The 21107-nt window shown below is 35.6% G+C and overlaps 1 protein-coding gene across 1 annotated transcript; it reads right to left on the bottom strand.

Moving 5' to 3' along the window:
• Positions 1-515: 515 nt before the first annotated feature.
• Positions 516-19480, bottom strand: PJA2 (praja ring finger ubiquitin ligase 2). The gene is made up of 8 exons (XM_010227561.2): positions 19261-19480; positions 15496-16558; positions 11050-11235; positions 9323-9508; positions 7959-8070; positions 2320-2434; positions 1883-1998; positions 516-768 (listed from the first exon to the last, which is right to left on the bottom strand). Exons 1-8 carry the CDS (start codon positions 19457-19459, stop codon positions 637-639), a joined length of 2109 nt encoding a protein of 702 aa, XP_010225863.2. The 5' UTR covers positions 19460-19480; the 3' UTR covers positions 516-636.
• Between the last annotated feature and the right edge of the window lie 1627 nt (positions 19481-21107).

Below are 21107 nucleotides of genomic sequence, written 5' to 3'. Positions count from 1 at the left end.
TTAAAAATGGTGCTAACAATTTTCAAATGTCCAGACTGTCAAGTCATCAGCAGCTTAATAGCAATTCTGATATCTGGAGAAAGTTTATTATGGAATAAACTCATAAGAAATATTGTTCCATTATGCAATTTATTTCCAGTGAATCCAAATTCTGCTACTGCTGTGAGCACAAAACATCTTCACATTTGATGCAAACATGAGAGATCAATTACAAAGTCACTCAGCGGCACTAACTCTTGACAAATACTTTGGTTATATTAGATAAAACAGGTTACAAGAATAACTTTAATAATGCTCCAACTGCACTGCAGTTGCAAGAACTTTCACATAAAGTGCCACAATAATTATCTTTTTTTGGGAGAAATCTATCATAATACAAGTTTTAGATATTATGGTTAACAGCAGCTTTCTACTACAAAGAAAAGGGGCGCACATTTTCCCAACTTTAGGTTTGAAAATTTCGTTATTGTTGTCAACCTAAACAGCTTAAAGTCTTACATCCTCTTTCTAAGCTGAAATGTATATTATATATATAATATTTTACAGATAATATTTTATGTATAATTGTTTTCACATTGTAATTAAACAGCAGAAATTTACATTTTTATTTTGAGGGCCAACACTTCGTTTCAGACACTAGTTTCGAGTTCCTGTCGCACTGTGAGCAGGAGATGAGGAATCCTGATCAGACAGGGAGGCGGCAGTGGCAGCAGCTGCTTCAGGGAGCATGGGGGCGAGCACATGACGACAAACAGGGCATGTTCCTGACTGCATAAAAACAACAACAAAAAAGGATTTTTGGCACAGTTCACATGCTTTTCTAAATACAAATTGTAAAGTTTTTGACTTTTGAAATTATACCGCATCTTAACTGTATCACTACCTCAAAGTTAGATTTTGCTGGATAAACTTACCAGACTAGAACCAAGATACATAATGTCACCAGAAATGAAGGTTGCCTTTTACTTTCCATCCTGCTACCCAAAAGAAACATCTGGCTCTCTAAAAAGACATAGGCTCTATTCAAAAAAAACTTTTTTTTTAAAAAAAAAAAAAAAAAGTTATGAGCTTTTTTTTTGAAGCAGGGAATAAATATAAATTAGGTACATACAAAAAGTAACATGTTGTACTTCGGCCTAGGTTTCAGCTGCAGCATTTACTATATGACGATAGATAAATGCAAGATGTATCACAAACAATATAGACATGAAAATAATGCTATGGAGATAGAAAAAAAGGTTAAAACCTCCATCAGAATTCCATACTAAAGGAGATCTAATCCCTTGATCTGAAGGAATTATTCTTTCTCTCATAATGCTAGAAGAAATAGCACATGAATCTATCTGCTTAGTAGTTTTCTAAAAACTATTTAACAACTAAAAATATCCAGACTCATACCATACATAAAGCAGAACGCAGAAGGAAATTTTCAAAAAATATAATTGATCAATACAGGTCTTTTACTCTAGCTTCAGTTCAATCCTTGGGAAATGACAGAGATAAAGAAATGCATGTTTCTCAATAGCAAGCTTTCTAAATTCCTCTACTAGTACTTTAGCAGGTCTTTCAATTCTCATTCCAGGAGAATGACACTACACTCCTATCTAAAAACAGTGTTCTACTAATATGAATCGAAAACTTTAGTATTTAGAGCTATATATAATCAGCACACCTAACAATTAAGACCAGATCAATCTCCTCCAGATTACTACAGATATAAATTAATTTCCTCACATTCATTCACAGCATTTGGTTTCACAAAGCATAAAACCAATTTTTAAACAGTATTTCATACCACATTAAAAAAAAAGCTATAAAGGATTCTTACTAGAAAAAAAATCTCGATAAAAAAAATAAAGAAAATCAGTATGGTAGTACTTACCTTCTGTAACCAAAGAGTTACACAGAGTTTGTGAAAAAAATGATGACAGGGTAGTTCTGTTATGATTTCATCTTTTACATATTCACTGCAACAAATTGCACAGCACTGGTCTTGCCCTAGAGACGTGCAGAAGAAAAAAGCAGTTTTATTACTATTGTTGTTGTTTACATCTGAGATTAACTGAAATCAAATCAATTCATACTGACAGTATTGCTAATGATAAAATATGCAATCACACCCACCTTACTAAAAATTAACCTTCAAACTGAACAAACATATTCACAAACTGATTGAAGATGCAAAGACCTATGAAGATAATTCTCGGAACAACATTGCCAGCTGCACAAAATAAATATACTTAAATTTTTATCTGTGCAACCACAGAAAGTTAAGTTTGCTCCTTTTTACTTTGCAGGGATTAATTATTTTTTCCATACCATTATGGTCATCTGCAACAACAATCTGTGGCAGACAGTCTATGCTTTCTTTACTAGCTGGTGGATAAGCCCGTTCCACATCAATGGCCAGGGACTCCAAATGGGCCAGCGCAGTCTGAAAAAGGAAATTAAATTCTGTAACTCACAAATGAAACATTCCATACAAAAAACCCAAAAAACAAAAATGCAAACAGCAGAGGCTATATACATATTGCAAAAACGCCACTGCATTTTTTTTTGTGAGGAATTATGTGAAATTGAAGGCTGAAATAGTCACAGCTTAGTGACTAGCTAAAGTTTTTTAATCTTTCTTAAAAAGAAAAAGAAAGTAAGTGAAAGTTGTGGCTTTGTGGCTTATTCGCTAATGAACAGTGGTTGCTGTAACTGAACAGCCTAGTCTGAAGAAAAAAAAGAAAAAAGAAAAAGATATGCAGACAAGGCATCAAGTCACAAAGCAGAGAAGCCTGCAAATACTGAACCGTCATTACATTTCACTTTTGGAATACGAAAGCTTCACTAATGTGTTTTCTTGCTTCAGGTACAAAATCACATAGATTCTACATTTTTCACTAGGTACCTGAGCTACACTGGCAATACAAGTTTTCAGAAAAAAGGTTCACACAGTTCATACAGACGAGAAACATCTAAGACAGGCATAGTGCTATCTCAGAAGTTGTCACTTGTTTGACACGTCAAATTAAGATCTTGATCATACAGAATCATTAAGAATACAACACCACAGCAGGCACAGCTGATGTCTGGATTATATGTTTGATCATAAGAAAGGACCTAACAGTGGGAAAAAAAAATCAGTTAAAAAAAACCCACAACACAGAAAATATAAACAATCTCAATTCTAGGGTAAGTAGGAGATGCATCTGGTTGTGTACCATCAATACAAATTGAAACTGAAGAACCAAACCAACCCACTCCAAAGTACTGAGTTTACACACTGAATGAACTATTCATATGCTTTATGAACTACTTGCCAAGATGCAATTTGTTTATTCTAATGGCCGAAAATCTTTCTGATGAGAGGTCTTTTTATAATCTCTGCAGAAAATAAGGGATGCTTTACCACCTAGTAGCTAAAAACACTTAATATGTGTGCGTGTGTGTATACACACACATACACGAGAAATATTATCTTACACGCTAACCTCTCCAGCATTTTTGCTGCTGGCGTGGAAGGAGCCAGCTGAGGAGGTGCCTGCCCGTGCGGCGCGGCCGCCTTCCCACACTGGCTCCGAGCGCAGGGCTGTGGCAGCGCAGAGACTGGTGTGGCCTAACAGGCAAGTATCTACAGGTTCTGCCAAGCTCACTTCTAGCACAAGTATTCTCATCTATAAGTCATCCGGGGCAAAGGTAACCCAGGGATAGTTGTCCATGGTGCAATACAAAACTCTACCTGCAAAATAAATACATTTCTCAAATTTAACAGCTTAATAAACTCAGTCAAGTCTCCTACAATGGGCAATACTGCCTTAATGACATTTAGTCATTACTTACAACACCATTTTCCTACACAGCTGTGATGGTCTGAGAGTAACTTCTAGGTTTAAAAAAATGCTATGTTTAAGTAGATCCGTTGCTACAGCTGAAGTATTAGATAAGCTCTCAGGCACACAAAAGGATGCAAGATTATCAACAAACCTACAGAATATTATCTGAAAGCCTTTGTGTCTGTATTCAGTATTAGTACTCTAAGATAGAAAATAATTTACAAAAGCAAAGTACTGTTTGCTTTTGAAAACAGCATAAAAAACACCAGAGAAAAGAAGCCTTACAATGACTCTGAAGCCTGAAACTGCAGGCTTCTAAAGCAAAAAGCAGACCAAAAAAATGTCCACAGCTTTGCTGTCAAGCTTTACAAGATACCTTTACTGTCATCCTCCTCCTAAAGGTGGTGACTGCTTACTGTTCCACGTACCATAGTCTCAACACTGGCTAAAACCAAAAAGAGGCTTTTAAGTATCTCACATCTGTGAATTGGCTCAGGTAAGATCTATAAGCAAACTCACTAATGCTGCAGAGGCACCCAAACTGATCTAGACTCCTTTTGAAGAAACCAAACGCTCCCACTACATAACGTTCTTAAAACAAGTAGAAGAAGAAAAAAGTCACACAGAGATGTTATTACATTTTCAGGACAGAAGCTACTTTAATAGGATTCCAGTATCTTATATAAAATAGCCACTTCTCCCCTCCAAATATCACTGTTAACAGTAACCAATTTGACTATCTGTCCCACAGAGAGAAAATACATCTGATTTTGGAAGCACTATGTCATATCCCTTTCATCTCATAGCTTTAGCAAACCAGTTTTGAAAATTTTTTGAAAGAGTTTCCCAGCTATGATAGACTTTGATAATAATTATATTGTTACAGGTAGAAAAAAAAAATCTACAGTTAATGAATCTTCTGTGTTAAATAACACAATTTGGGAAGTTTTAAGGAGGAGGATTCAGTAGATCAGGCTGAATGAAAGTCACAGTCATCAGACAGAATTTTAAATGATGTAATTAAACTCAACTCAATTTGTTAATATTTATTAAAGTTAATCAAAGTTTAGACTTCTACGTTACCAAACCCCTGGTACAAAAACACTTTTCATGACCAGGAAGAAGACAGGGTATTTTCAATTCTGTCTTCCATGAAAGTGCTGTCATGTCTGACCATCTCGACCCTACTGACTGAGGCACTTTCCATGCAACCTTCTGAAAAAACTACAAACGTTTTCTATACTCCCTATGAACGGAAGATCAGAAACCGTGCTTTTCTAGTAGACAGAGATGGTATTTTCAGGAACGCATCTCTTAACGAAATTTGAAAAGAATCAGTTTAGTTTGCTCTTCGCATTCCCAAAGCAAACATTTTCTTTTATATCTGTATCTATATATCTTTTTTTTTCTCTGAAAATGTTATGTTCCACATACCTGAGCAAGCATAGCAACCACAGTAGCAAAGATAAGGAAAAGTTTTGTAACAGTATGACATACTTAATGACACAAGTCATTTACTGTTTCACTGAAAGCTAGTTTGAAAAGCAATTCCAGGATCACAAATTTCCGATTACAACAAGATGTTATATGGCCACATCAAATATTATTAATGCAGTGCTGTAATTTAAATGCATTAGCTATTCGTAAGTTAAGAAAACAGGAAATATATGCCTACACTTAGTAGAGTAGGAGTAGAGACTCCAGTCTCAATCAGGTCAGATGTCCCTTTTATTACATTCACCATTTTCTGCCATTTCCAAAAGGCAGAAATTGCCAGGTAAATAGTATCACTATAACAGCTTTCCAGAACCAAACAGGCAAACCGAAATGAACACCAGTATACCAGATAAACCACAAGAACTTGAAATATCCAGCCAGCACAAGAGAATAACTTTTGCTTGATGCATTTGGTGAGTAAACATAGTAAGACCCAATCTTTTGGGCAACAAGACAGCAGGTAATAATGCTTAATAGAAAGTATTTTAATTCTGCTTAATCAAATAGGCAAAGAATAAAGAGAGCGTACAGCACTGATTAATACAACTTAATATGATATCTTACATGGCTGTGTTCTAGAGGAACAGACATATGAATCAGCTATTATATTTGACCCCTAGCCATTACAAGTGGCACTGATATTCTGGAATTTCTTACTGGGTATTTATTTAGCATAGGATGGAAATTAATGGACAGATAGCATCAAAGCCCTATTAGAGGGGCAGAGACGAGGCTGCAGTGCCTCTGCACCAATCCACAGGACTCAGGAAGGCTCCACGACAGCCCAGCATTGATGGGTCTTCCCTCAGGAACTCATGGGTCCTTCGACTTTGTATGAAGAAGCTCTCTACACCTGAAGAAATTCCAGTTGATACAGACACTCAAATTTAAAGCACTGGTTAAGAGAATTGGTTTTCTCTCTTCTGATATCCACGGTGACTGGATGTAACTGGTGCCATACTCAGAGGATAACCAACACATTTGAGGACCTCTCTCTGCTTCCTAAGTGGTTCAACGACACTCACTTCCTGGTGACACTAATGTAATTACAGCAGCTTCTCTGTCATGCATATAGTCACCTAGGATTGCTTTCACAGGTCAGCCTGACAAGAGTCCATGCATTTCACCTGACAGAATTAGCTGGAGAGTTTTGTTAGACAGTAGTGAGATAGACAAAATCACAAGGCCTAAAGTTCATGCAACATATAGATTTTTTAAAAAACAAAAGAGGTTCTCTACACAGAACATCTTGCTTTGGTGCTAAGAGAGCATCAGCTGCTTCTGATAGCTACAAAGAAACTGTAGCAATGAAATGGACACTGAATTTTCCCTATAAAACTTCTAAACACTGTTTTTTTGTAGTAAGGGTATGAATAGACCTCTTGCACACAGTTTTGAAATGTCTCCAGATAAGTAGTGGTAAGATCTTGCATGGGTGAAGGCAACCCATAGGACTTGCTCTTAAATAAGGTTCACCTCCAGTATAAGTTGCGGGAACTAGGAGAGCTGGAAACCGAATCAGTATCCACTCCAGGGAATCCTTTGGCTGCCTTTCCCCTTGGAAAAACCCCAGAAAGTCTATTTGCCATTTTCCATCAAATCATTAACAACCCAGAGAGCCATAAGGAAAAGAAACAAGCGAAAAAAAAAAAAATCTATAATTGTCTCACTAATAGTCAGCTTTAAAAAAAAAATAAGATATTCTTGGTATTGTGCCTGCAAGCATACTAGCACATACAGTCTGATCTGTCCACCCACTTAATTAATGGCTAGGAGTCAAGCAGCACTGCCCCTCAATTTATGTCACATATGAAACAACTCAAGGTAATTGTTGCAATATTGTGTAACATGTCTACTCATAAGACATTTATATTTAACTCTTCTTTTGGTAAATACCCTACAGGGGAAATTTGCCAGAATGAAAGAATTGAAAAGTCTCAAACTGAGTTTTCCCTCATTTCATATGCCATCTGAAAGTGGCCAACATGAAAAGGTAAATTAAAAAAAAAAAAAAAAAAAAAAAAAAAAGGTAGACCTTTTTGATTCGAAAAAATCACCACAAAACTGGGGTGATAAAGTTAAATAGATGAAAAGCCAAGTTAAGAGAAAATTCAATTAAAAAAAAAAAAAGGGGGGGGGGTGGGGGGCATGTAAGACAATCAAATCCAAACCAGTCTTGTCTCAGGCAATAAAGACACAATGTCTTTATGTTTTCATGAAAAGAGGCTGGAATAATCTTTGGACACAGATCCAGGTATGAACAAACATTCTTTTGATATGTAGAGAATTTAGCAACACTAAGCTCAAGCTGAAACAGGAAAGTCATTTTTTATTTTCCCCCTCCCCCGAGTCTTGGTCAACTCCTGAATAAGGATGCAGTAATGAAAGCCTATGTCATGATACCACTGAGAACACATAGAGCACTCTTACACACTGCTGCAAAGCTGACTGGAGTAAAACCTAAGCTCTTTTGCATTTAATGTTACAATGTAAGAGACTACCGGCTAAATTATGAAGTTAAATAAAGAGTCAATCTGCAGTTCACAATGACTTGAATATTCGTCCATTAAAAAAGAAAAAAAGAAAAACTTGGTGCACTTCGGTCTTATTTTACAGAAGTCAATAACTATAATTGAGTACCTCCATAGCTTGTGCTAAGCGTTCCTCTAATGCCATATATGTGAGAAATTCAGGGTCCTCATATGAAATAGCTTGAGCGACACCTAGGCCATCCCCAAACTCATCAAGCAGTCTGAAAAACATGATTTCAGTAACATTCTTCATTACAAAGTTAGAGTAACAGCACAAGGCCTGGGTACATTAATTACTGTGCATCATCTAACACCGCCATTTGTACCTGTACTCTAGGAGGAGATGCACTTGCAGTGAGTTTTTACTGTTAACTGTTTCAGGATAAAACATGCAGTTACAGGAGTTCTGGCAATAAATTTCACATGCATTATTAATATCAACTCTTAAAATTAGCACTCAGATTTTAATAATGATTTACAGGCCTTAGCCTAGAAGAAGCTGTAAATCTTGCTTTCAACATTCAGAGACAAAATTTTAAAATGGACACAAGCAAAATCAAGCACATATCTGTGTATGCTGAATAGACAAACAGCCTAACAGCCTCTTAGAGAAGTTTCTTCCCACCATTCTGATCACTTAAGGAAGCTGGGTGCAGCCTTTATAACTGAAAAACAACATCTGTCCATACCCTACTAAGAATCCTCCAATTCTCTTGGTGGCTTGTTGCCATAGCTAATTGACTTTCACTGAAAGAATATGTAATTTTCAGTACATGTCACTTCCAGTAAGGCTTCCATGCATTATTCCCCATTATACCTTCTGTAAATATATCAGAGAGATAGGTATATTCTCCTCAATGAGGTACTTTTATAGTAGAATTTAATTATTTTTAATAAGTTAAGATTTAAGTCTCACACTGGAAAGCATTCTCTCTAGCTCTTTTTTATATCCACTTTAAAATAAACACACTATACTATTCTAGGATTAGATTCAATAATGCCATGCAAGGGATTCTGCAATCCTTCTACTATCTGCAAGAATTTTCTAAATTATCTTACAACATTCTTCAATAATCTAGTAACAGAAAAATTAAGTAAAATATTCAAAATTATGATAATATTAGGTTTCCATTTGGCATTAGAAAAAGCTTTATTTATTTAGTCTAACAGCACATGCAATGGAAGAAAAGTTACAAAATGATGATTATACACATACTGCTATACTTTTATATACTTCCACTCTGTTTAGTGGCCTGGAAATAAATTGAGAATACACCTAACATCCTCTGACCACCAGGCTGATTTAGTAAATTTATGATCTTTTTTCTCTTGTTAGAAGAAAAACAGCACTATCAGGCTTGAAGCAAGTGCATACTGACGAGCATGCCTATTCTAATATGTAAAATAAAAAGCAAAGCTTTTACAATAGCTAAAGCCTCTGAAATTAAAAACAGGAAACCATCTCAGGCATACCTCCACTCAACATCCAAGTCCTCACTCATGCTGGAGTCATCCTCAAGGTTGTTGTTCCCATCCAACATAAAGCAGCCAGGATGCACCAAGTGACTAATTGTATCATCTTCCTCATCACTGCTACTTTCTATTTCTTCATGGTACTGCAACCAGGGAATCTCTCCTTCCTCCAAAGATGTCTGTTCCCTTTAAAAAAATAATTGAAAGGCTAAAACTAAAAATTTGGAAGAATTTACAGACAGATGCAAACAGCAGAAGTTATATACATATTGCAAAAAGGGTAGCAGCCTTATGTTTCTCAGACTACAAAGATTTGGACTCTCAAGTGAGCATTTACTGTTTAAAGAAAAGAAATTTCTAGCTGCAACAGCTGACCCACCCAGACCTAGAATCTTGTAACACCCACGATTCAGTAGTGACAGCATTTGTCTAATGTACAAGAGCAGTATAGTAAACAGCTTTCTTTGCATTTCCCTTCACACGAAGGGCTAGCAACTTGGATTATCCAAAGATTATCTTAGTCATGTATAAGTGTCTGAAACTGAAAAGAAAGGCTCTCCTTCCAAATGGAAGCCTGGCCTCAGTGCAGAGAGATATGATAGGTAAAAGCGCTACATAGATGAGAGGTGCATACACGAGAAATAAGGATTTTTTTTCATTCCTGGATTTTTGTAGAGCAGCACAGGTCACTCGGATGTTTCAAACCACAGAGCTGAGACCCACTTTCCATAATGGAGAACAAACAAGCAGGAAGCATGCCAAAAACAGCAATATTTGTAGCCTGTTTGAATCAAATTAAGAGAGTCCGCTGTCAAAGCGGATGAACTTGTATGACGTTTTCATAAAGCTATGCTAACCTTCAAAACTCAAGGAGGCAGTGATACAAGTAAGTTAAGGAGGAGCAAGTTAGGGACACAGCTCTGGAGTGCATGGTGTTGCTACTGTCTTCCTTAGTGTTGAAAGCAGCAAAACATATAGGCATTACTTACTGCTAAATAAAGCCTTCAGCTAAGAACACAAGCTCAATGACAGATGCTAAGGGAAAATGCAACAAAACAAAGCAAAACAAACAGACAAAAAAAGCCTTTAACTTATCCTTACCTACTTCTATACACAATCTTGCCTTGAACAAAAGCAGAGAATTTTTTTTAAAAAAGACAAAAAAATGGATAAATGGGAAAAAAAAATCACTGAAAAACTGAGAAAAGTTTTCAGCAAGGAATTCCTTCAAGTTTGCTATAATCACTGAAACACCTAAACAAACAGCAGCCATTCGATTCACTGGAATATGAGAATAATGAAGCAAAAACAACAGTTATGTATAGAGTACAGAGTGGTAGCAAAAACAAGTAGGGTACACCTGCCATGTTAAAAAAAAAAAAAACAGCTCTTTACGTTTAGCTGGTATGCAAACAATTCTAATCTTGCCTTCAGAAGTACAGTCAGCCTACACCTTGCTGTTTTTCTTACCATTAGAACGCCACCCTCCTAGTACTTCTACTTCTTCCATAAAATAGTCAGCACTGTGTGCATGACATAACATTTTTTCCCCTGATATTGCTAAACGGAGCAATATCAGATCTAGTATGATTGTTCTGATGTAGGAGAATGATTACTGATGGTATAATAATTATTTCTAGAACCGGTATTATTCTCTATAGTGTTGTGTCGACGCCACGCTACCCTGGTGTTGCTACTTAATAAGAGATTTAATGAAAAAACCATACCCTCCTTGGAAACAGAAGTCTGCGCTCTCCTCTTCCAGGCCACTGCTGTAGCTCTGCACTTCTGGCTCTTGCTCCTCCCTGCCTGGGAGGGTCTCCCAGCTCTCATCACTTGAGGACTGGTCTTTATCTGTGGCAGCAAAATATGCAGACAGAGACGCGGACCATTCTCCGTCACTGCATTCGGAGCTGCAATTCAGACAAGGCAACGCGGTGTGAATTTAAACACCACTTCAAAGGGAGAGAGAGAAAAAAAAGAAAACACAAGACAACACATGTGATTTGCCACTTTTTTTGTAAATTCACTTACTATTCAGATTTCTTTACAGAGTAACTATGTAATAAAGTTAATGTTCATTCTTTAAAAAAAGAAAAAAAAAAAAACACACACAACAATCCTACTCAACAAAAAGGTTTTTCCCTGCTCCCTACACACTCGCAGAGTACATGGAAAATCTCAGGAGAAAAAGGCTAAAACCTACTATATAAAACTCTTTCTCCCAGCAACCTGCAAAAAGAAAATAGTAGCAGTGAATCTATAAAGCATTTGACAAACATGGCAAATACTGGATCTTCTATCTATGGCAAATACAAAGATCTTCTATCTTGGACAAACAAAACTTCGTAAGCAAGATACTCAGTAAATTCCAACTTATATACTTTAAAAAAAAATCAAATAAAAGATACAAGTGAGAAAATACTGAAAAAATAGTTAATTCTCTACCCCAAAAAGATGAATAGCAAGAGGGCAGTTCAGACAGAATTTGCTCTTTCAGCTCCACCACCATGTAGAAAAGAGTAGTAGATAACAAACCATGATCAGCTTTACAACAGCAGCAGAATTTCTGGATGAAGGATGAACTTACCCACTGCTACCTTTAGAAATACACTTAGAAAGCTCCTTCAGGACTAGCAGTAACACGAGACACCTACTGAAACCAAAGTTGAGTCAACCAACTAAGTCTCTTCAAAACGTTACAGGAATACCTAACAGGTAAGTGAACAGAAAGCATGCTTGATAGAGTTCATCTTACTAATATCACAGCAATCCAGGACACCTGCAACTCTTAATTTTTAATCTTTTAAAGTCTTTAGGTCAGTGTGCATCAATGTTCTCATCTCCCCTCCTTTGAGTTCACTTCAAAGAAAAATCTCTCCACTTGTGTAATAATACTAAAATCACATGTCAGCAGAACTTGCTGTTTAATGATTTACCAGTAATTTTGAAAAAAAACAACTATCATACACTTCAAGTGTATAAGAATAAAGATGATTAAGAACAAAGATTATACGGAAATATTTTAATTTCAATCTGAAATATATTTTTCTCTTAAAATTCTAAAAAATAGGGAAGGTGAAGGAAATTAGAATATTCATTGTCCTTAGGCCATTTCAAAGATTTCTTTACAAAAGAAAGAGTATCTGTTGAAAAAAAAAAAAATTAACAGATGAGACAGTCAGTACTGTATAGTATATATGCAATTCAATGCACCCTGTATTTCAGTAACTAACACTGAATCACTTCCATTTTACAGAATATTCAAATAGCCTTTACAAAAAAAAAAAAAAGATTAGCATCTTAGACTCACATCTCACATTATAGCTTTCCTTATATTACAGTCCACTTATGATTTCTAATACAGATTTTAATAAAAGTAATACTGCTATGTTGCTAGTCAAGTTTGCTCTAATATTCTGCCTTTAAAGTTACAACAATAAATTTTATATACCTACAATGTTTTAAAACAGAAAAGAGGATATGCCTTTAGTCATATAATACTGTACAAAAAAAGAACACTGAATTTATGTACTTCAAAGTGTAGGATTTAATGGGGTCCAATTCTGCAGAGATGCAGAGCTTCATGTAAAGGTTGGCAAATTACAGACCTCTCACTTGCCAAAAGCACACTGTATTTTCCTAGCATCTGTACATGGGAATGGTGCCTACCCAGCTGAACTGAGCTGCACTTGCTCCTTCAGTTTAGTGCTAGATCATGCTATAATGCATCTGTTCCTCATCCCACTGTCCCACAGCAGCGAGCAGCCACAGCCACCCACCTCAGAGCAAATGTGGCTCTAACAACCAAATGAGACTTCTCACAGCACTTCTTATTTCACGCCAGCATCCTAAGAGCTGGGCCTCTGCTCACAGCAGAAAACACATGGTGGAGGCCCAAGCTGCAGCAACCAACACAGTGATTTGTTTCTCTGGTTTGGAAAAAGGATGTAGAATATGACATCTATGTCAGCTATGCTCTTCATGCTGCACATTTTTTAAATGTGAAAACAATGACTGAACATCCAAACATATAACTTTACTTTTTAAGAGCATAAAAGCATATATTAGTCCTTTTTATAGAGTAAACATTGACAATTCAAAGGCTATATCTTCTGAAAAGTTAGGACCTACAGTACATTTTAAGACAAATCTACAGATGAACATCTAATGTTTCCTTTTTCATGTTTATTTCTTTTATGAAGAACATAGTGAATTTCAAATAAATAAGCTATACTTTTTGAAATCACTTGACAACTTTTTTCTGCACCATGGGAGCCAATGCTCTCTTTGCAACTATAGTATGTTTTCTTCACTGCCTTTTAAACCGCTAGTGCCACACTTCAGTAGAAAAAAAAATAAGTTAAACAGTAATAAAAACTTTTTAAAAGCAAATATTGTGAGGAAGAAACGGATTTTTGTAAAGTACACCTACATCTTTAATAAGAAAAAAAAAAGTTTAACAGCCCATTTTACAAGGCCTTGAAGATTTTGTTCTCCCATAAATGAGACTCTGCAATATTTTAATGATAAGATTTTATGCCGATTAATTTTCACGCTGTGCACCTCACAAAAGCAGAGTCTGATACACAGGCTTAACTATGAAGCACAATAGCAAAGAGTTGAAAAAAGCCATACTGTCATCTCTAATGTGAATTCTAAAGAATCTAGTGGGAACACAATCAAAGATGGTGAAAGGAAAAGGGAAGAAAAAAAAAATCAAGATATTCAAGCTAAAGCAACCACAAAAACTACTGCATTTTCCACAAATTAACAGAAAGTTAAAAAAAAGTTTTCCCCTCTAATACCTCAGTTTTATAACCCTAACTCACACCGCCTTGAACACATCAGTATGTGTTCAACAACATGAGGTTCACACAAATCAGTTTCTTTCAAACAGAGATCCCACAACAGAACAAGACTGAATGCTGCCCTGCGGATCCACACTGTAAGTAGAGGCTGCAGATCTGAAACTGCATTCAGAGATACTTGGGAAACATCTGCTATTTGAAAAAACAGCATGATGTTAAGAGCATTAAAAACAGGATTATAATCCAATCAAATTATTCTTCAGAGAAGACAAGGAAGAACATTTTCTTTCAAAGTCTGGAGACAAGGATACACACAGTCTGGCATACATAAGAGATCTGATGGCAAATAAATTCTGAAAGTAGCAATTCTTTCGGGGAACCTGTAATTTGCCAAAAAAATAAAAAAAATAATTAAAAAAAAACAGCTGAGCTGGTTTTCCCTCACTTCATCCTCTCAGTAAAAATGAACAAATTAAAAATCTATAGAGTATTAGTGTGCTCTAAGCCTAAACAAAACAAAAAAAAAAGTTTAGCAACTGGATAGCAGACTCCCAGCATATTAGGTTTTCATTGTGTTTTTAAAAAGCTGTTTGGCATCCCCAACTCAGAAGCATTACATACTACTATTCTACAATTTTAATATTTGAAATTAATCTAGTAAAAAAAAGAAAAAAGAACTAGTAACAAATGGTGATCTGAAAACTGTTACTCCCCCCACCGCCCCCTCAGGCATTTTTGTTTAGCTTCAGAAAACATTTCTAAGAACTTCTGCATTTATTATTGCTTACTGAAGTGCCTATGGCACTGTAATTAGACATAAATATTCCCATATATATACACTTTGATGTTTCACTATTTTTCCAAAATATTTATCTACAATGAATCTTCTTGACAACCAGATGCTGTATGTAAACTACCAGGATTTGCATCACACCAAAGAGATTCCACTATGACCTATGCTCATGACAACATACAGTTATACTACAAGAGAGCAACATTAGATCTATAAGGAGGTAGTAACAATCAGCATTCCAGTAAAAACTCAATCCTTCCCTTATCCAATTCCTACAAACCAAATTTTAGTAGTTTTGTACACAGAAGAGACATCAAAATCATAATAGTGGATCAGGAGAACTTAAAGCAAATTTCTTTTGATTGACTTCAGAAGGAATGAAGGAGAAAAACTGAGAGAAACAATTGGCATCTTGCTATTTGATCATATATTCTGAAATTGTTTAAATTATTACCATGTCCCATACTGTTTGCCAGCAGTTTATTCAGACTAATATACTATTTTATGCAGAGAATATGTAATGCAGAGAACATGTAGTACAAAATAGAGTCAAAAAAGTCAAATCTTACCTGTCCTCATCTTTGTGTGACATTGAGAAGTGTCTGCTGCAGTCTTCAAACTCATCCCAGAAAGCGTTATCATCTAATACAGCTTTTATTTCCTGAGCAGTCACATTTTTCCTTAAACCTGTTTTTGCATTCTTCAGTGTACCTTCATCATCTCTGGGGCCACAGTATATACTGGAACTCATGTTTTCTTTGCCATTCCTCGAGGTGCATTCTGCAAGGCCATGCTGGACTTCAGCAACTTCACTTCGCCTCCTAGAACTGCTCTTCTCTTCATCATCATTAGGGAGCAGTTTCTTTCTATCCAACTGGTTTGCAGAATTTTGTTTTCTAATTTTGGGTCTCACGACGAGTTCAGACAAATTCCCTTGGTCAGTCTTTCCATCACTGACATTTAATTCATTACAAATTGGTGTTCTGATTCCAACATCCACTATATCTTTTGTTCTCTGTGCATCATAAGTGGCAATACAAAGGTTATTTTTCAGTATAGCTTGATCTTCAGCACAAGTTTTTTTAAATGTCCAGTTGCTTTGATGAGTCAAGTCTGAATCTCTGTTAGAATATCTCCTTAAAGGCACCGGTCCCACTTCTTCACAACATTCCCTAGAAACACTGTGGTTAAGACCGGATAACTGGGACTGTAATTGAGAAAAAGACTCTACACCTTTTTCTAACTCAGAAAGCATGTTATCTAGTGTTTCCTGAAATGAGCCTGCTTCTTCCTGTGTCAGAGAAAGATGGCCTTGGCTGTCATCATCCTCTCCATCACTGCTATCTGGCTCATAAGAGTCAATGTTTACAAAAGTAATTCCATTCTGGCCATTCAAATCATTACACTCTCCAGGAGCATATTCTGAAAGGTCCTCAGAAATCTCATCAGGATTCATCATGCTCCCTGAGGTCTGGTTGCCTTCCGAACAGTAAGAAACTAGAGAAAATGGAGAATGGTTCGTCTCAGAAGTTTGGCTCGATACAGTTTGGCAAACAGGTGCTTCAGTTTCAACATTTTCTAACAGAGGCTCATCTGATAAACCAGAACAAACTTGAACCAATGGACTGGAACCTTTATAAAAAGTTATAAGAAAGAATACATTAGGAATAGTACACAATAGCAATGTTCTCATTTACAACACCTACTCATTAAAAAAATAGTTTATTGAGACTATAGTATGATTTGATAGACACACACATGCGGCAGAGACACATTGATTCTTTGCTAATATATCATGATTTCATTTTTACAAACTAAGCCTATTCAAACAGATTAAATGACTCAGCTATTCCTGCGATAGCAGCAGCAAAAAATACTAAAGAAGCATTACATTCAACAGAAGCATTTCTAACTTGTTTTCATGAAAAGGAATTCTAAGATAAGAACAGGAAACTTAAAAAATGCTAAATGGTTAAAAAAAGCTGCAAGACTTCTTTCAATAACATAAAAATCAGACTATCCATTCATTAACTGACTAAATTGTTCTTTAGGCCACAGTCAGATAAAGCTGCTTATTGATACTATAAATTACATACTAATAGTGCTATATTTTGTATATGCCACTATAAATGCAATTCCTTATAAGAAAAAATAATAGTAGAGTTGAATGCAGAATTTATAGTCAGCAGTTATCACTGCAAATTCAGTTTACTTATTTTACAGTTGAACTTCTTGCATAAAGGGACAATAAACATCAAATCCAGCAACATGAATTAAAGTTAAAAATGAATACATTGCACAATTTACAGGTGACTTGCACTCAGCATTAATTAAGCAATGCACAACCAAACCATTTCCAAAACCACAATGACTTGTATAACTTGATGCAACTCCTTATAAATTGCAAGCTGATATTAAAACCTTTGGGAACTTTTAATCACAAGGGCGGGGGGGAAGAGTTCTGGGCAGAGAAAAACTGAGATATGCATGATAAATGAAGGCATTCCATAAGAGCAGCAAGAGGTAGGAAACTGTATTAAATATATCAACATAAAAAGCAGTTTGTTAAGTGAATATAAACAGTTTCTTCAAGTACACCTGGAAAACAGCGGTTGCACGGAAGACAAGTACATCAGGACTCTGACCACTGCTACACAGATAATTACAATTACTGCAAACTGAATGTTTCCTTCAAATTCAGCTTTTACCCTCATTTAAATAGCTAATCCATGCCTAGGTTGATAAACTGATGGTCCTAAATTTCTTAAATAAAAAAAATAAAAAAATAAAAAAATATGAGCTGTGCCTTTCAGATCGAGGTGTTGGGCTTACAGGAAACACTACTGTAACATTACAAATGCTTTATCTGATAAAACTTTGAGATGTTCTGTGGCTGCTCACATGTATAAAGGAGTCAGATCAGTTAGCAGGGGAATATGCAGAGCATTTTAGTCAGTACCCAACTAGCAGAAAAGAAGAATCAACTTGGAGGAAAAAAAAATTAGCAATCTAGTTGGGGTAAGGGAAAGGAGGGGGAGGAATATTCAATCCAAACATTTCTCTGAATATAAGGAGAAAGGCACTCTGCTATTACAGCTAATATACCGAATACCAAGAAGAAAATCAATGCTCTCAGGCTTTCCATGCATATGCATATATACATATATATGTATGTATATACTAGAAGGAGATAACAGTCTTGTATGACTCCCTATAATAGCATCTTTAACTAAGATGTATATGTAGTAAGGATATGAAGCACAGAAAATTACAAAAATGATCAAGTCGCCAATTGAAACAAAGCCACCAAGAAAAGATCTACACTGTTACAGCCTCCAAAAACAATGGTTTATGAAAAAGTTAAATTTACATTATATTATCTTCAAAAAAAGACAAAAAAGTAAAAGTCATTTTAAAATAATTTACAAGGGAAGGAGTGCTTTCGAGTGCTTTTTCAGCATACCTAACGCTGTACCAATAACCATTTATATTTTAACAAAAAACCACCTCAGAGAAAGAAGTTGGCTTGTTTATAACCCAATAGGTCATTTTGTGACTCCGTATGAAATCATCCTCTAAAAGCTAAAGTCCTCCAAAAAGTTGAAATTGAATTCAGTTCAGTTCAATGTTCACTAAATAAATAATAAGTAAAAAGACCACACAGGGAAATGGTCCAACAGGTATAAAAAGAAAAAAAAAGAAAACGGGGAAGAAGAGGGAGGGAAGAAAGAAGAAAAAGGGGATTATTAAGAGGTTATGCAGGATGAAAATAATTCTTGCTCTAGCTACTCAGGTTGACAAATGCACCTTGGAGAAAAACATGGACAAGGTACGTAAAATACTTAGTAGACTAGTTCTATTAAAATGTTAAGAGAAGGTGTTTTTTTCCAAATGTGAATATGAAAGAGTTATTTGAAGAAAAAATAAAAATTATTCCACAATGTTATAAATATCTAATTGGTTAGGACTTTTTAATTATTTCCAGAATCTACTTCTCAAAGCGATATTAAACAGCCTTAGATATTTACTATTTTAAATTGACTTCATGTTGAGCTTCACAGAACCACAAAATGACAGAATGGTTGAGGCTGATGATGATCTAGCGATTATCTAGTCCAACTCGCCTGCTCAAGCAGGGACACGCACAGCATGAGGCACAAGGCTGCATCCAGGCGGGTTTCATTTAAAATAAATAAATAAACAATAACAAAAACACCCATTTTGTACTTCCTAACTTATGTGGCTATTCCCTTCCCTTCTACAACATTCCCACCACACTTCCAGGCACTTCAGTTTGTAATTATACAGCACATAGCACAAAAACACACACGTACACAACGACTTCTCTTTCTGAACATCATCCAGTTCTAATCCTTCGCATTCTCTGCTGAGTTGCAGTCCATTCCTTTCTTGGCCAGTCAAAGACGGTCTAAAACTGACATAGGCATGTCTTCTTCCATATCTTCTACCTGTAATGGTCTGATAGCCTCCTGTTGGTCTGGGCCAGGCAGGTTTGCCAGCTTCTTGACCCATTGCTAAATGAAACGATAAAAAAAAAAAAAAAAAAAAAAAAAAAAAAACCACACACAACACAAGAACACAAGAAAACTTGTATCGGACAACAATACCTTTTTACAATTCCCCTCTCCCCAACATCCTGATACAATTCTTTCAAGCAAGGAATTTCTAAATTCTCCTTAGTAAAGTATTGAGATTCACTGATGTACAGTTACAAAGAAACTGAAGTGCTCTAGGCTTGTATGTTATGAAAGTACGTAACAATTGAAACTTTCCTCTATGCCAGTTAATACTGACAACCACTGACCTCGTCTTCACCCTAATATGTTTTTAATAAGTAATAAGGAGATTTTATAAAATATTGTTAAGATTAAATATGGATGACACAAAACCAATCTTTTTGAATGAAATACTCTTCTGCATGAGTCTGACATGCAACACACAGCAGCTTGCAATAAACTCTTGAAACATTATAATGGGAATGCCCCAGGGCAATGCAATACAAGTCAGCTAGCCCTAGTTATCTTATGTCTATGAGAGGAAATTTACAATAAGACATTCTCCAAACAAAAAATCTCAAGGACTAATGTTTATTCTTCACATTTGCAAATATCCTGAGGCTTGGTCATACGAGGTAATAACTCATGTATTGCTCCTACTACTGTAACAACATCCCACATTAATGGATATTAATGCTTTCATCAAGAAAATACGGAATGTAAAAAAAAAATAAACAATTAAAATAATTTTTAAAAAAATGAAAAATGGCTGGGAAAGTTGCCAATATCATAATGAATAAAGAGTCTAGTCCAGTATTAATATCTTCTATAAATAAGCTAATAGAAGACTCCATGTCCAAAGGCTGTTACTTGTGCAAATGCAACTAGAAGTCCAGTATTTCAGATATTCAGTGGCTTTTCTGTGTTCCTCTAAATTCCATACATAGTAAAGTTTAAAAGTGACTAACATAGTAACTTTATTGCTCTTGAAAGTCACTCAAGTGTGAAAAAGGACCTAAAGCCAAGAAAACCAAAGTTTACAACTATCAACACACAGCTTTCTGAATTTCAGAAAAAATGAGAAGAAAGCTGTTCCTGGCTCTTAGGCTGATCTTTTCACTTTTTTTGTAGTTTTTAAATACATAAATATTCATATATATGTATATAAATACATACGTATATGAAAATTTATATAAAGATGCTACTGATCAGCAGTTTCTTTACGCAACTCTGAATAGCACACCACTATTAAATCTAGTGCTTATAACATGGGGGCTATCAAGAAAGGCACAATTGCATATGTACCAACTCTTAAAAAAAAAAAAAAAAAAAAAAAAAAAAAAAAAAAAAAAAAAAAAAAGTAGCATCACTGCTGAAGTTGTCATTTAGCTAGGACTGACATCCAGGAAACTAATTTTATTGCTTCCTGCCCAACATAAACCATTAGAAAAAAGGAAGGAGGGAGGAAGGGAGAAGGAAGAAATAGAAGGAAGGAAGGAAAATAAATAAAATATTTTTTCTCAGAGGCACTTCAGAGAAATTGCATGATCTCAAAGTTTTAACTAACGAAGCAAATAAAAACCACTAACTATAAACTATAGCTGCTAGTAGATGCTACAGTCTTAACAGCTTCAGGCACAAAACAATCTCCTACAGAAAAGCTT

The sequence above is a fragment of the Tinamus guttatus genome, unplaced genomic scaffold (genome assembly GCF_059628265.1).
Source record: "Tinamus guttatus ecotype Peru unplaced genomic scaffold, ASM5962826v1 Tinamus_guttatus_pri_ptg000411l, whole genome shotgun sequence".
NCBI lineage: Eukaryota > Metazoa > Chordata > Aves > Tinamiformes > Tinamidae > Tinamus > Tinamus guttatus.
Note: the sequence above shows the minus strand (reverse complement) of the source record. Positions and strands in the feature narration are given on the sequence as shown.

Bases quoted from the DNA above. Each gene is read 5' to 3' on its own strand.
- PJA2 (XM_010227561.2), bottom strand. From the start codon at position 19,459: ATGGGTCAAGAAGCTGGCAAACCTGCCTGGCCCAGACCAACAGGAGGC. The intron at 16,559-19,260 runs GTACGTGTGTGT...CTTTTTATAAAG, and splicing joins TCAGAAAGAGAAGTCGTTGT to GTTCCAGTCCATTGGTTCAA. The intron at 769-1,882 runs GTAAGTACTACC...GTTTTTATGCAG, and splicing joins TAACTCTTTGGTTACAGAAG to TCAGGAACATGCCCTGTTTG.